Raw genomic sequence first — 12,673 nt, forward strand, 5'->3', positions numbered from 1 at the left:
TCATACTCGTCGCCAAACCCACTGGCTCCATGTCATCTACAAGACCCTGCTAGGTAAAGTCCCCCCTTATCTCAGCTCGCTGGTCACCATAGCATCTCCCACCTGTAGCACACGCTCCAGCAGGTATATCTCTCTAGTCACCCCCAAGACCAATTCTTTCTTTGGCCGCCTCTCCTTCCAGTTCTCTGCTGCCAATGACTGGAACGAACTACAAAAATCTCTGAAACTGGAAACACTTATCTCCCTCACTAGCTTTAAGCACCAACTGTCAGAGCAGCTCACAGATTACTGCACCTGTACATAGCCCACCTAAAATTTAGCCCAAACAACTACCTCTTTCCCAACTGTATTTAATTTTTATTTATTTATTTATTTTGCTCCTTTGCACCCCATTATTTTTTTATTTCTACTTTGCACATTCTTCCATTGCAAAACTACCATTCCAGTATTTTACTTGCTATATTGTATTTACTTTGCCATCATGGCCTTTTTTTGCCTTTACCTCCCTTCTCACCTCATTTGCTCACATTGTATATAGACTTGTTTATACTGCATTATTGACTGTATGTTTGTTTTTACTCCATGTGTAACTCTGTGTCGTTTTATCTGTCGAACTGCTTTGCTTTATCTTGGCCAGGTCGCAATTGTAAATGAGAACTTGTTCTCAACTTGCCTACCTGGTTAAATAAAGGTAAAATAAATAAATAAATAAAAAGCGTTGTGGGCAGGGCAGTATGGATTTCTTATCTTACATCTGCAAGCATAGTCTGAACATCAGACAGGATGGCATTGTCTTTCAGGAGTCTCAGGCTGCGTACCACTCTCTCCCAAAATACATCATCCATGAGGATCCTCTTGACGGGGCTGTCCATATCGGCAGACTGTGATATGGCCATTTCTTGGAGACACTCCTTCCCCTCCAGGGGACTGTCAAACATGATGACAACACCACCCTAACGGGTGTTGCTGGGCAGCTTCAATGTGGTGCTCTTATTCTTCTCACTTTGCTTGGTGAGGTAGATTGCTGCTATAACTTGATGACTCTTCACATACCTAACTGTTTACTTGGCTCTCTTGTAGAGTGTATCCATTGTTTTCAGTGTCATGATGTCCTTGAGGAGCAGCTTCAATGCATGAGCAGCACAGCCAATGGGTGTAGGACTCCTCCACTTTAGACCAAGCAGCCTTCATGTTCGCAGCATTGTCTGTCACCAGAGCCAAATACCTTCTGTGGTCCAAGGTCATTGACTGCCTTCAGCTCATCTGCAATGTAGAGACCGGTGTGTCTGTTGTCCCTTGTGTATGTGCTCTTGTAGAATATAGGTTGAGGGGTGGAGATGTAGTTAATTATTCCTTGCCCACAAACATTCGACCACCCATCAGAGATGATTGCAATACAGTCTGCTTTCTCTATGATTTACTTGACCTTCACTTGAACTCTGTTGAACTCTGCATCCAGCAAATGAGTAGATAAAGCATGTCTGTTTGGAGGAGTGTATGCTGGGCGAAAAACATTCAGAAATCTCTTCCAATACACATTGCCTGTGAGCATCAGAGGTGAGCCAGTTGCATACACAGCTCGAGCAAGACATTCATCAGAATGTCTCTGACTACGTTCCTCCATTGAGAAAAAAAACAACTTCTGATTCCAGGAGGACCATGAGCAGTTGCTTTCGAATAAGGTGTCTGATTCATCATCTTCACCTCGAATAGAAGTAGAGGGACTTTTGTCAGAGGTTGCTTGTTGTGAGTGCTGAGGGAACTTTATGCACTTGGCCAGATGATTCTGCATCTTTGTTGCATTCTCCACATATGATTTGACACAGTACTTGCAAATGTACACCGCTTTTCCTTCTACATTAGCTGCAGTGAAATGTCTCCACACATCAGATAGTGCCCGTGGCATTTCCCTGAACATATTAGAAAAAATGTGGTTAAAAAATAAATACAATTCCATGTACATATTAATAGTTAAGTAGTTAGATTAAACAACTCCTTTGTAAGATACATGTTTTAAAATGAAACTTGTATGAAACAGGTTAATTAACACTACTCAGTTAGCAGCCTCAAGCAAGCGAAAAACCCACCTGTTAGCAAAAACTAACTAGCAGAAATTGTTAACAAGTTAGAAATTATTGAAACACACTTTGCTGTAGGCTACTATTTACTAGTTAACAAAAAATATTGTATGTCATATAAAATATATTCACCCCACCCAGTGTTCTAATCAAAACTTACCAGAAAGCATTTAGTCCTTGGCTCAGACAGTGTAGTACTGTGGGCTCAAAAGCATCTCATTGGTGTGCAAGATCTTGAGAATCAGCTGCACATGTGATGGAAGAGTGCACTGCACATGTGATGGAAGAGTGCACTGTGCATGCAGAGGGTTGCAATTCTATTGAATTGGGGATAGTTCAACCAAAATATGCCACAACACCTAGAATTGGCATATGTGTATCCCACAAAAAAGGTTCACTGTTATAAGCTAACTTTTTTTTGATGCATTTAAGCAAAATTCCCCAAATCCCAGGGCCTAAATTCCCATGGAAAATTATGGAAGGTTTCCGACCCTTTGCAACCCAAGTCAGAGGGCATGGATGTGATTTGAGGGCCTTTTGAAAGACTGCCAGAGGGTAGTCTTTCATCTGTCTGGCATGGCTCTTCCCACTCTCCTCCTTTCGCCTTTCATCCCTCTCCCTCCTCCAGTCAGCTCTAGCTCTTCTCCCTCCTCCAGTCAGCTCTAGCTCTTCTCCCTCCTCCAGTCAGCTCTAGCCCCTCTCCCTCCTCCAGTCAGCTCTAGCGCCTCTCCCTCCTCCAGTCAGCTCTAGCCCCTCTCCCTCCTCCAGTCAGCTCTAGCCCCTCTCCCTCCTCCAGTCAGCTCGAGCGCCTCTCCAACCTCCAGTCAGCTCTAGCGCCTCTCCCTCCTCCAGTCAGCTCTAGCTCCTCTCCCTCCTCCAGTCAGCTCTAGCTCCTCTCCCTCCTCCAGTCAGCTCTAGCTCCTCTCCCTCCTCCAGTCAGCTCTAGCTCCTCTCCCTCCTCCAGTCAGCTCTAGCTCCTCTCCCTCCTCCAGTCAGCTCTAGCTCCTCTCCCTCCTCCAGTCAGCTCTAGCTCCTCTCCCTCCTCCAGTCAGCTCTAGCCCCTCTCCCTCCTCCAGTCAGCTCTAGCCCCTCTCCCTCCTCCAGTCAGCTCTAGCCCCTCTCCCTCCTCCAGTCAGCTCTAGCCCCTCTCCCTCCTCCAGTCAGCTCTAGCCCCTCTCCCTCCTCCAGTCAGCTCTAGCCCCTCTCCCTCCTCCAGTCAGCTCTAGCCCCTCTCCCTCCTCCAGTCAGCTCTAGCCCCTCTCCCTCCTCCAGTCAGCTCTAGCCCCTCTCCCTCCTCCAGTCAGCTCTAGCCCCTCTCCCTCCTCCAGTCAGCTCTAGCCCCTCTCCCTCCTCCAGTCAGCTCTAGCCCCTCTCCCTCCTCCAGTCAGCTCTAGCCCCTCTCCCTTCTCCAGTCAGCTCTAGCCCCTCTCCCTCCTCCAGTCAGCTCTAGCCCCTCTCCCTCCTCCAGTCAGCTCTAGCCCCTCTCCAACCTCCAGTCAGCTCGAGCGCCTCTCCAACCTCCAGTCAGCTCGAGCGCCTCTCCAACCTCCAGTCAGCTCGAGCGCCTCTCCAATCTCCAGTCAGCTCGAGCTCCTCTCCAACCTCCAGTCAGCTCGAGCGCCTCTCCTCCCTTCAGGGTAGCCTGTAGATGATAGATTACTATACATATTTAATGATCTCATTATAATCCTTAACCCTCATTAACTGTCTACCAAGTGTTTTTCCCATCAGATTTTCATCCGTATAGCCTTGTAGGTCTATATGATCAATCATTAACCCAGTATCCTTATAGTCTGCTGTAGGTCCATATGATTCATCATTAACCAAGTATCCTTATAGCAGGAGCCCATATCCTGAGTCTGTAGTGTGGGGCAGCTTGACGTACAAGCACACTCCCTGGACAGGACGCTAGTCTGTCACAGGGCCTTTCATTGGAAAATAGATTTAGTAGGAATCTAGACTATATATAGGCCTGTTATTGTTGTTTTACAGTCAGTACTGTACACGTGAACCAAGTTTCATGCTTTTATGAAAACCCTAACTACATTCTCCTGGACCAATAGTGTTGTTCAGTAAAGGTTATAGAGACTGAGTGAGAACTGGGATGTGATGTGTATTTACCAGTCACCAAGGCAGCAGTACAGCAGTCCTCCCGGGGTGAGGGGGGAGGTTAAATGACGTTGCCATGGCGTTGCCGTGGAGGCTAATAAGAATGTGAAGGGCCTATGTGGGCGGCCCCGGCTCACTGTTGCCCACCATCAGAACACGACACAGCCTCCTCCAACTCTCTCTGTCGCTCATTCAATCGCTCTCGTGAGATGACGCTGTGCCATCTGGGTAGGCCCACTGGGTCCAGGCAAGGCACGGATTGATGAAACTCATTGCTGTTTTTTTTTCTCTCCCAACAGGAACTCAAGCCCCAGAGTCACTATAACCATGGCTACAGTGAGAATGTGGGGCGCAAGAGCCACGTGGATGACTACAGTACCTGGGACATTGTCAAAGCCACGCAGTGAGTACCCACGCACCGCCGGGCTCACGTGTGTGTGCGTGCGTGTGTGTGTATGCGCGCAAAGCTTGGCCGGTGTGGTTCAAGGTATACAAGCAATGTGGGCTGGTATACAAGCAATATAACTGGTTTTAAAAAAACTTCCTGTTGTGGTATAGTTATCTTACTTGTGTAGCAGGGCAAACATTATTTGCAGGCTCCACGTTGTTCTCCAGCACATAGGTCTGACTGCTTTTTCCTTTAACTAGGTCAGTTAAGAACAAATTCTTATTTACAATGACGGCCTCGGAACAGTGGGTTAACTGCCTTGTTCAGGGGCAGAACAACAGATTTTTACCTTGTAAGCTCAGGGATTTGATCTTACCACCTTTTGGTTACTAGGCCAACGCTCTATCCACTAGTCTACCTGCGGTCCCATGCAAAGCAGCTCCCCAGACATGTGGCTAAGAGAAGCTGGCATTTTATCAATCTACACACAATACCCCATAATAAAGCGAAAACAGCTTTTTAGAAATGTTTGCACATTTATAAAAACAGAATTTATTAATTCAGACCCTTTGCTATGAGTCTCGAAATTGAGCTCAGGTGAATCATGTTTCCATTGATCATCCTTGAGATGTTTCTACAACTTGTTTGGAGTCCACCTGTGGTAAATTCAATTGATTGGACATGATTTGGAAAGGCACACACCTGTTTATATAAGGTCCCACAGATGACAGTGCATGTCAGAGCAAAAGGTCGAAGGAATTGTCCATGAGGTCGAAGGAATTGTCCATGGATCTCCGAGACAGGTTTATGTCGAGGCACAGATCTGGGGAAGGGTACTTAAAATGTCTGCAGAATTGAAGGTCCCATAGAACACAGTGGTCTCCATCATTCTTAAATGGAAGAAGTTTGGAACCACCAAGAATCTTCCTAGATCTGGCTGCTTGCCTAACGGAGTAATCGGGGGAGAAGGGACTTGGTCAGGGAGGTGACCAAGAACCTGATGGTCACTCTGATAGAGCTCCAGAGTTTCTCTGTGGAGATGGGAGAACCTGTTGACTAGTGTCTATCGATGCCTGCACCAGGTCATATCGCTGCTCCAGACTAGTGGCTATCAATCCCTGCTTCGGGGTGAATCTGTACCCCTAGGTTCAGATCTAGGATCTGTTACCCCTCCCCCAGTCCTAACCTTAACCATTAGTGGGGAAAATGCAAAACTGGCTCAAGATCAGTGTCTAGGAGCAACTTCACACTACACCGCTATCGATACTCCCTCTAGTTGGTTTGCATATAGGGTAACAGACAGGCCCCTAGAATGGACGCTCGCAGGAAACCACTAACAGAACATGTATTTCCTGTGTGATTTACTACCAGCCTCCCTGGACTTGTTTCCTTGTTCTGGCATCGTCAGGACCAGATATGTATCAGCTAGTCTGCACTACCTGTGATTTCCCTTCCCCCCCCATTAATGTGTTCACATGGTATTATGAAACGTTCCTTCCCCTACGATCCAGACCAATGGTGAATGACCACAGTTCCTTCAAAGTAATCACACCCATTGACTTTTTACACATGTTGTTACAGCCTGAATTTAAAATGGATTCAAATGAGTTTTTTGTCACACACAATACCCCATAATGTCAGTGGAATTTTGTTTTCAGATGTTTTACAAATTAATAAAAAATGAAAATCTGAATTGTCTTGAATCAATTTGTTATGGCAAGCCTAAATAGGTTCAGGAGTCAACATGTGCTCAACAAGTCCCATAATAAGTTGCATGGACTCACTCTGGGGGCAATAATAGTGTTTAAGCTACTTTTTGAATGACTACCTCCTCACTGTACCCCACACACACTTGTCTATAAGGTCCCCCAGTCGAGCAGTGAATATCAAAAATCGATTCAAACACAAATACCAGGGAAGTTTTACAATGTTTCGCAAAGAAGGGCACCTCAAACACAGACATTCAATATCCCTTTGAGTATGGTGAAGTAATTAATTAGACTTTGGATGGGGTATCTACACCCAGTCACCTCAAAGATACAGGCGTCCTTCCTAACTCAGTTGCCGGAGAAGAAAATCCACTCAGGAATTTCACCATGACACCCAAACCGGCCATCGTGCGCCAATTGATTTTGTCCCCCCACACCAAACGCGATCATGACACGCAGGTTAAAATATCAAAACAAACTCTGAACCAATTATTTTAATTTCGGGGACAGGTCTAAAAGCATTAAACAATTATGGCAACATAGCTAGCTAGCTTGTCCTGGGATATAAACATTGAGTTGTTATTTTACCTGAAATGCACAAGGTCCTTCTCCGACAATTAATCCACACATAAAACAGTGAACCGAATCGTTTCCAAATCAAATGTTATTGGTCACAAACGCATGGTTAGCAGATGTTAATGCGAGTGTAGGGAAATGCTTGTGCTTCTAGTTCTGACCGTGCAGTAATATCTAACAACTTCACAACTACCTTATACACACACAAGTGTAAAGGAATGAATAAGAATATGTACATATAAATATATGGATGAGCGATGGCCGAATAACATAGGCAAGATGCAGTAGATACATATGAGATGAGTAATGTAGGGTATGTAAACATTATATAAAGTGGCATTTTTTAAAGTGACTAGTGATACATTTATTACATCCACTTTTTAATGATTAAACTGGCTAGAGATTTGAGTCAGTATGTTGGCAGCAGCCACTCAATGTTAGTGATGGCTATTTAACAGTCTGATGGCCTTGAGAGAGAAGCTGTTTTTCAGTCTCTCGGCTTCCTGTGACATCAGGTGGTGGAGCAGCCCCTTATCCACATCGATGGGACAGTAGTGGAGAAGGTGGAACGTTTTAAGTTCCTCTTCTTGTCATCTCTCCTCCTTCCAGGCTTTTTCTTCTTTGGACTTTATATGGCGATCGGCATCTGAACTTTCATAGTATTACCATGACGACCGACGAACTCAGTTGTCTTTCAATCACCCACGTGGGTATAACCAATGAGGAAATGGCACGTGGGTATCTGCTTCTATAAACCAATGAGGAGATGAGAGAGGCAGGACTAGCACCGCGATCAGCATCACAAATTTAACTGACTTGAAAGGAATTTTATAATATCTGTACATTATAGGAACACCTGTAATTACAAAAGTACAATGATTTCATGTTTTGCTTTAACTTGAGATTAATAATCAGTGGTAGAGATGTAAAGTGCACAAAGAGGTGAACTGTACCAAAATCAGATGTCTGTGTTGAACATCAGTTTCTGTTGATACTATGTTCCAGACTTACTTCTGCTGGCACATGATAGTAACAGGAGGAAGAAGGATTGGGAAACTAACTGCAAATAACAATAAGCTGAACAACTCCTAGCAGAGACATCTTTGTATTAGTAACTATTAATTATGAGTTTATTTGGTATTAAAGTTAAGGGACATCACCCTGGGCGGGGTGATCCTCAGTAGGGGATAAAAAGGGGAAAACACCATATTTTGTACTGAGTGTGTTACTTGCAAATGACTAAGTGTATACTCCAAATGACTAAGTGTATACTCCAAATGACTAAGCGTATACTCCAAAGAGTGGTCACTTGTGTAACAGGGCATAATTCTCTTACAATGCTCACTGGCACTTGCGAGCAGTGTGGGTGCAATAATTGAATAACACGTATGTTTATGTCCTGAGGTGCTGACCTGTTTCACCCTCGACAACTACTGTGATTATTATTATTTGACCCTGCTGGTCATTTATGAACATTGAACATCTTGGCCATGTTCTGTTATAATCTCCACCCGGCACAGCCAGAAGAGGACTGGCCACCCCTCATAGCCTGGTTCCTCTCTAGGTTTCTTCCTAGGTATTGGCCTTTCTAGGGAGTTTTTCCTAGCCACCGTGCTTCTACACCTGCATTGCTTGCTGTTTGGGGTTTTAGGCTGGGTTTCTGTACAGCACTTTGAGATATCAGCTGATGTAAGAGGGGCTATATAAATACATTTAATTTTATAAATACATTTGATTTACATTTATTTTGCAACGCTCGCGCACGCGAGCTGTGTCGTCAGCATGTGAGGCCAATGGTGACTTTATAACAGTTAGAGTTTAATGGCTGTGATCAGAGAACTGAGGATGGATCAACAACATTGTAGTTACTCTACAATACTAACCTAATTGACAGAGTAAAAAGGAAGCCTGTACAGAATAAAAATATTCCAAAAGATGCATCCTGTTTTGCAACAAGGCACTAAAGTAATATTGCAACAACAAAAAATGACAAAGGAATTAACTTTTTGGCTTGAAATATAAAGTTTTGTGTTTGGGGCAAATCCAAAACAACACATTACTAAGTACAACTCTCCACATTTTCAAGCATTGTGGTGGCTGCATCATGTTATGGGTATGCTTGTAATTGTTAAGGACTGGGGAGTTTTTCAGGATTAAAAAAACGGAATGGCGCTAAGCACAGGAAAAATCCTAGAGGAAAACCTGGTCTGCTTTCACACCAGACACAGATGAATTCACCTTTCAGCAGGACAATAACCTAGAACATAAGGCCAAATCTACACTGGAGTTGCTTACCAAGAAGACCATGGATGTTCCTGTGTGGCCGAATTACAGTTTTGACATAAATTTACTTGAAATTCGACGGCAAGACCTGAAAATGGTTGTCTAGCAATGATCAACAACCAACACTTTTTTTTAAAGAATAATGTGTAAATGTTGCAAAATGTTGGTGTGGAAAGCTCTTAGAGACTTACCCAGAAAGACTCACAGCTGTAATTGCTGTCAAATGTGTTTGAAACATGTATTGCCTCAGGGGTGTGAATACTTATGTAAATGAGATATTTCTTTATTTCATATCAAATAAATGTGCATGCATTTCTAAAAACATGTTTTTACTGTGTAAATGTGTGAGATCTATTTAATCCATTTTGAATTCAGTCTTAACACAAGTCAAGGAATATGAATACTTTCTGAAGGCACTGTATAAATATGTTGTGATGAATGTGAATATAGTGCAGACATAGGTCTAGGTTTCCCTCTGGAGTAGAATAGTCTGACAAACAAAGAAGGCCTTGTGTTTCTTTTATTGAAGAAGAACCTAAATCAAGATGCTTCATCCTCCTGACATGTGCTCTGTTTAGGACAGACAAGGCCGTTATGACAAGGGATACTGTTGTGGGTGAAGCGTGTGTGTGTTGACCCTATGCTAACCTTGTCTACCTACATTCTCCAGGTATGGGATCTTTGAGCGCTGCAGAGAGCTGGTGGAGGCAGGCTATGACGTTCAGCAGCCGGACAAAGAGAACGTCACACTCCTGCACTGGGCCGCCATCAACAATAGAATAGACTTGGTCAAGTGAGTGAGACACAGACAGACCTCACACTCACACACCTCAGTCACATACACACACAGGCCTCACACTGAATAACCCAATGCCCTTGACCTCCTCTCACTATTCAGCTGTCTTACATGTGAAATGCTACTCCCAACACCCTCCTGTGGAATGTTTCTTATCAGAAGGATTTCCCAGTCAGACTGGAACTCATGCACTGTCCTAGAACCCTAAACACACATACTCACACAGGACATAGTCCTGGAACCCTAAACTCACACAGGACATAGTCCTGGAACCCTAAACTCACACAGGACATAGTCCTGGAACCCTAAACTCACACAGGACATAGTCCTGGAACCCTAAACTCACACAGGACATAGTCCCGGAACCCTAAACTCACACAGGACATAGTCCCGGAACCCTAAACTCACACAGGACATAGTCCCGGAACCCTAAACTCACACAGGACATAGTCCCGGAACCCTAAACTCACACAGGACATAGTCCCGGAACCCTAAACTCACACAGGACATAGTCCCGGAACCCTAAACTCACACAGGACATGGTCCCGGAACCCTAAACTCACACAGACATAGAACCCTAACATTGCAGTGTGTTCTGTGTGGTGCATACGTTGGATTTATAAAGGTATGCATCACATTGTATGTGTAGAGACGGCGTGATAGAAATGGTAGCAGAAGGTGAATGTTGAACTTTTGTTGTGATCCTGTGGACCGTTTTGCACCATGACGCTGTCGGTGTGATGGAGACTCATACTCACACAGGACAAAGGCTGGCATTGGTCCTATACATTAGTGAAAACATTTTGCATCAGAAAATTAGTTTCTTATTGGATTAGTTCAGTTAGTCCCTCCCTGTTAGCTTCTGTTTGGTCCCTAGTGAAGAGAATCCAGGTGTGAGTGAATGCAGCCATCCTACTGTGCTGTGTTTACCATTGTGCTGCAGAGGGGTGTCCTGCTGCAGAGGGGTGTCCTGCTGCAGAGGGGTGTCCTGCTGCACACACACTGTACAGTACAGAAACACTGCCAGAACCATGGTCTCTCTGTATAAGAATAGAATCCCAAACCATTCGAATACAACATAGCAGGAAGGAGAGAACAAGTTCCTGGATGTCTGCTAAGGTCTGAGCCATCCGTTCCATTGGAAGGCAGACACCCTCTTAAAACGCCATATTGCTGGAGATCCTGAGGCAATAAAACTGAATTGGTTCATCTGTTTTATATCACTGCATCAACAATCTAATCTTTTCACCACCTGTAGTTGAGTGAGTGCTAAATGTATTTGTGACTCTGCCGCTGTGTGTAGGTACTACATATCAAAGGGGGCGATGGTGGACCAGTTGGGAGGTGACCTCAACTCCACACCACTGCATTGGGCCACAAGGTAAGAGTGACAACAATAGATGAGGCATTAACAGACTCTGGTTCAGTCTGCTTTCCAGGACCAAGCTTGTCCAGCAGTCCCAAAACATTAGGTCCTGTTGGAAATGCTGATCTGTAGATATGACCATCTAGAGAGAGAGGTTATATACTGTACGAGGTAGAGGTGTTGTTTCCAGTGGACTCTCTCCTTTCCCCTGTGTGGGTGTCATAGGGCATGTTTCTGCTGAAGTCCTTTCCCTCCGAGTCACATGAGACCTTCAGGCTTGTATGAAGTCCCAGTACTGCCTGTCCTCACCCCTGTCAAAGAGCTTTCTACTGCATTATTCATATGATCAGCAGGGGGCAGCCATCCCTAGCCGGGGGCCTGATACCTAGCCAGGCCTCACGGCTTTGTCAGCAGCCCCCTTCCCTGCTAGTGACCTTTCACAGTAGATAGGAGTGGAGCCCATCTGTCGGGTCACTGACACTTTCTATATGAGATTTATGTGTAGTATTGTGAATATAAGGACTTAATTACAATGTTGAGGATTGTGTTTGGTTAAGTATCTAGTGCATCAATCTTCTTATTAAACATCTCTGAATTGGATGTGGTGTCTGTTTCATTTATATTATATTCATTTAACAGACACTCTTATCCAGAGCGACTTACAGGAGCATTTAGGGTTCAGTGCCTTGCTCAAGGGCACATGGACAGACTTCACCTAGTCAGCTCGGCGACTCAAACCATTTCCTATCTACAAAACCCCCAGAGACTTTACATGTAGTTATTATTGGTGCAATCTGTCATGTCCATTCCTGCTGTTAATAATGGGGTGTTATTAAGGGGGGTTGGCTAGTTTCTTCTGTGCTGCAGATGAAAGTTACAGATTGATCCTTTAAACAAAACAAAACCCAGAAACATGTCTAAATGCTAATATCACGTAATACCAGTTAGTTCTTGTGCTCATCAACATAATGATTTTGTGTGTGTCCACAGACAGGGCCACCTCTCCATGGTGGTGCAGCTGCTAAAGTATGGGTCCGACCCCTCGCTCATCGACGGAGAGGGCTGCAGCTGTGTCCACCTGGCTGCCCAGTTCGGACACACCTCCATCGTGGCCTACCTCATCGCCAAGGGACAGGTATGTCCCAATTGCAAATGAGCCCCTAACCCCTACTTCCTGTGTAGATCTGAGAGGCTGATGGGTGGAAGCAATATTGTAAAAATCCTGCTTAGCCTTTTAGAGGGCATTGTGGAGATATTACCATAATTCTTAAACCTCTGAAATCCTCTCAGATCTCCACAAGTGGTTAGGGGTCATGCAGCGTGCGTCCATTAGATTTACTGTGACGTCACCCCTGTGTTATATTTATT

At 44.6% G+C, this 12,673-nt stretch overlaps 1 protein-coding gene across 2 annotated transcripts in view; it reads left to right on the forward strand.

Moving 5' to 3' along the window:
* Positions 1 to 12,673, forward strand: part of LOC116352762 (palmitoyltransferase ZDHHC17) — a 45,874-nt gene that overhangs the window by 10,386 nt on the left and 22,815 nt on the right. For both annotated transcript variants that reach the window (XM_031821441.1, XM_031821440.1), the window contains 4 exons: positions 4,487 to 4,590; positions 9,814 to 9,936; positions 11,243 to 11,320; positions 12,296 to 12,440. In XM_031821441.1, the coding sequence (XP_031677301.1) occupies positions 4,487 to 4,590; positions 9,814 to 9,936; positions 11,243 to 11,320; positions 12,296 to 12,440 (450 nt within the window). The remainder of the gene's footprint in view (positions 1 to 4,486; positions 4,591 to 9,813; positions 9,937 to 11,242; positions 11,321 to 12,295; positions 12,441 to 12,673) is intronic.

This window comes from Oncorhynchus kisutch, unplaced genomic scaffold (genome assembly GCF_002021735.2).
Source record: "Oncorhynchus kisutch isolate 150728-3 unplaced genomic scaffold, Okis_V2 scaffold3975, whole genome shotgun sequence".
Lineage (NCBI taxonomy): Eukaryota > Metazoa > Chordata > Actinopteri > Salmoniformes > Salmonidae > Oncorhynchus > Oncorhynchus kisutch.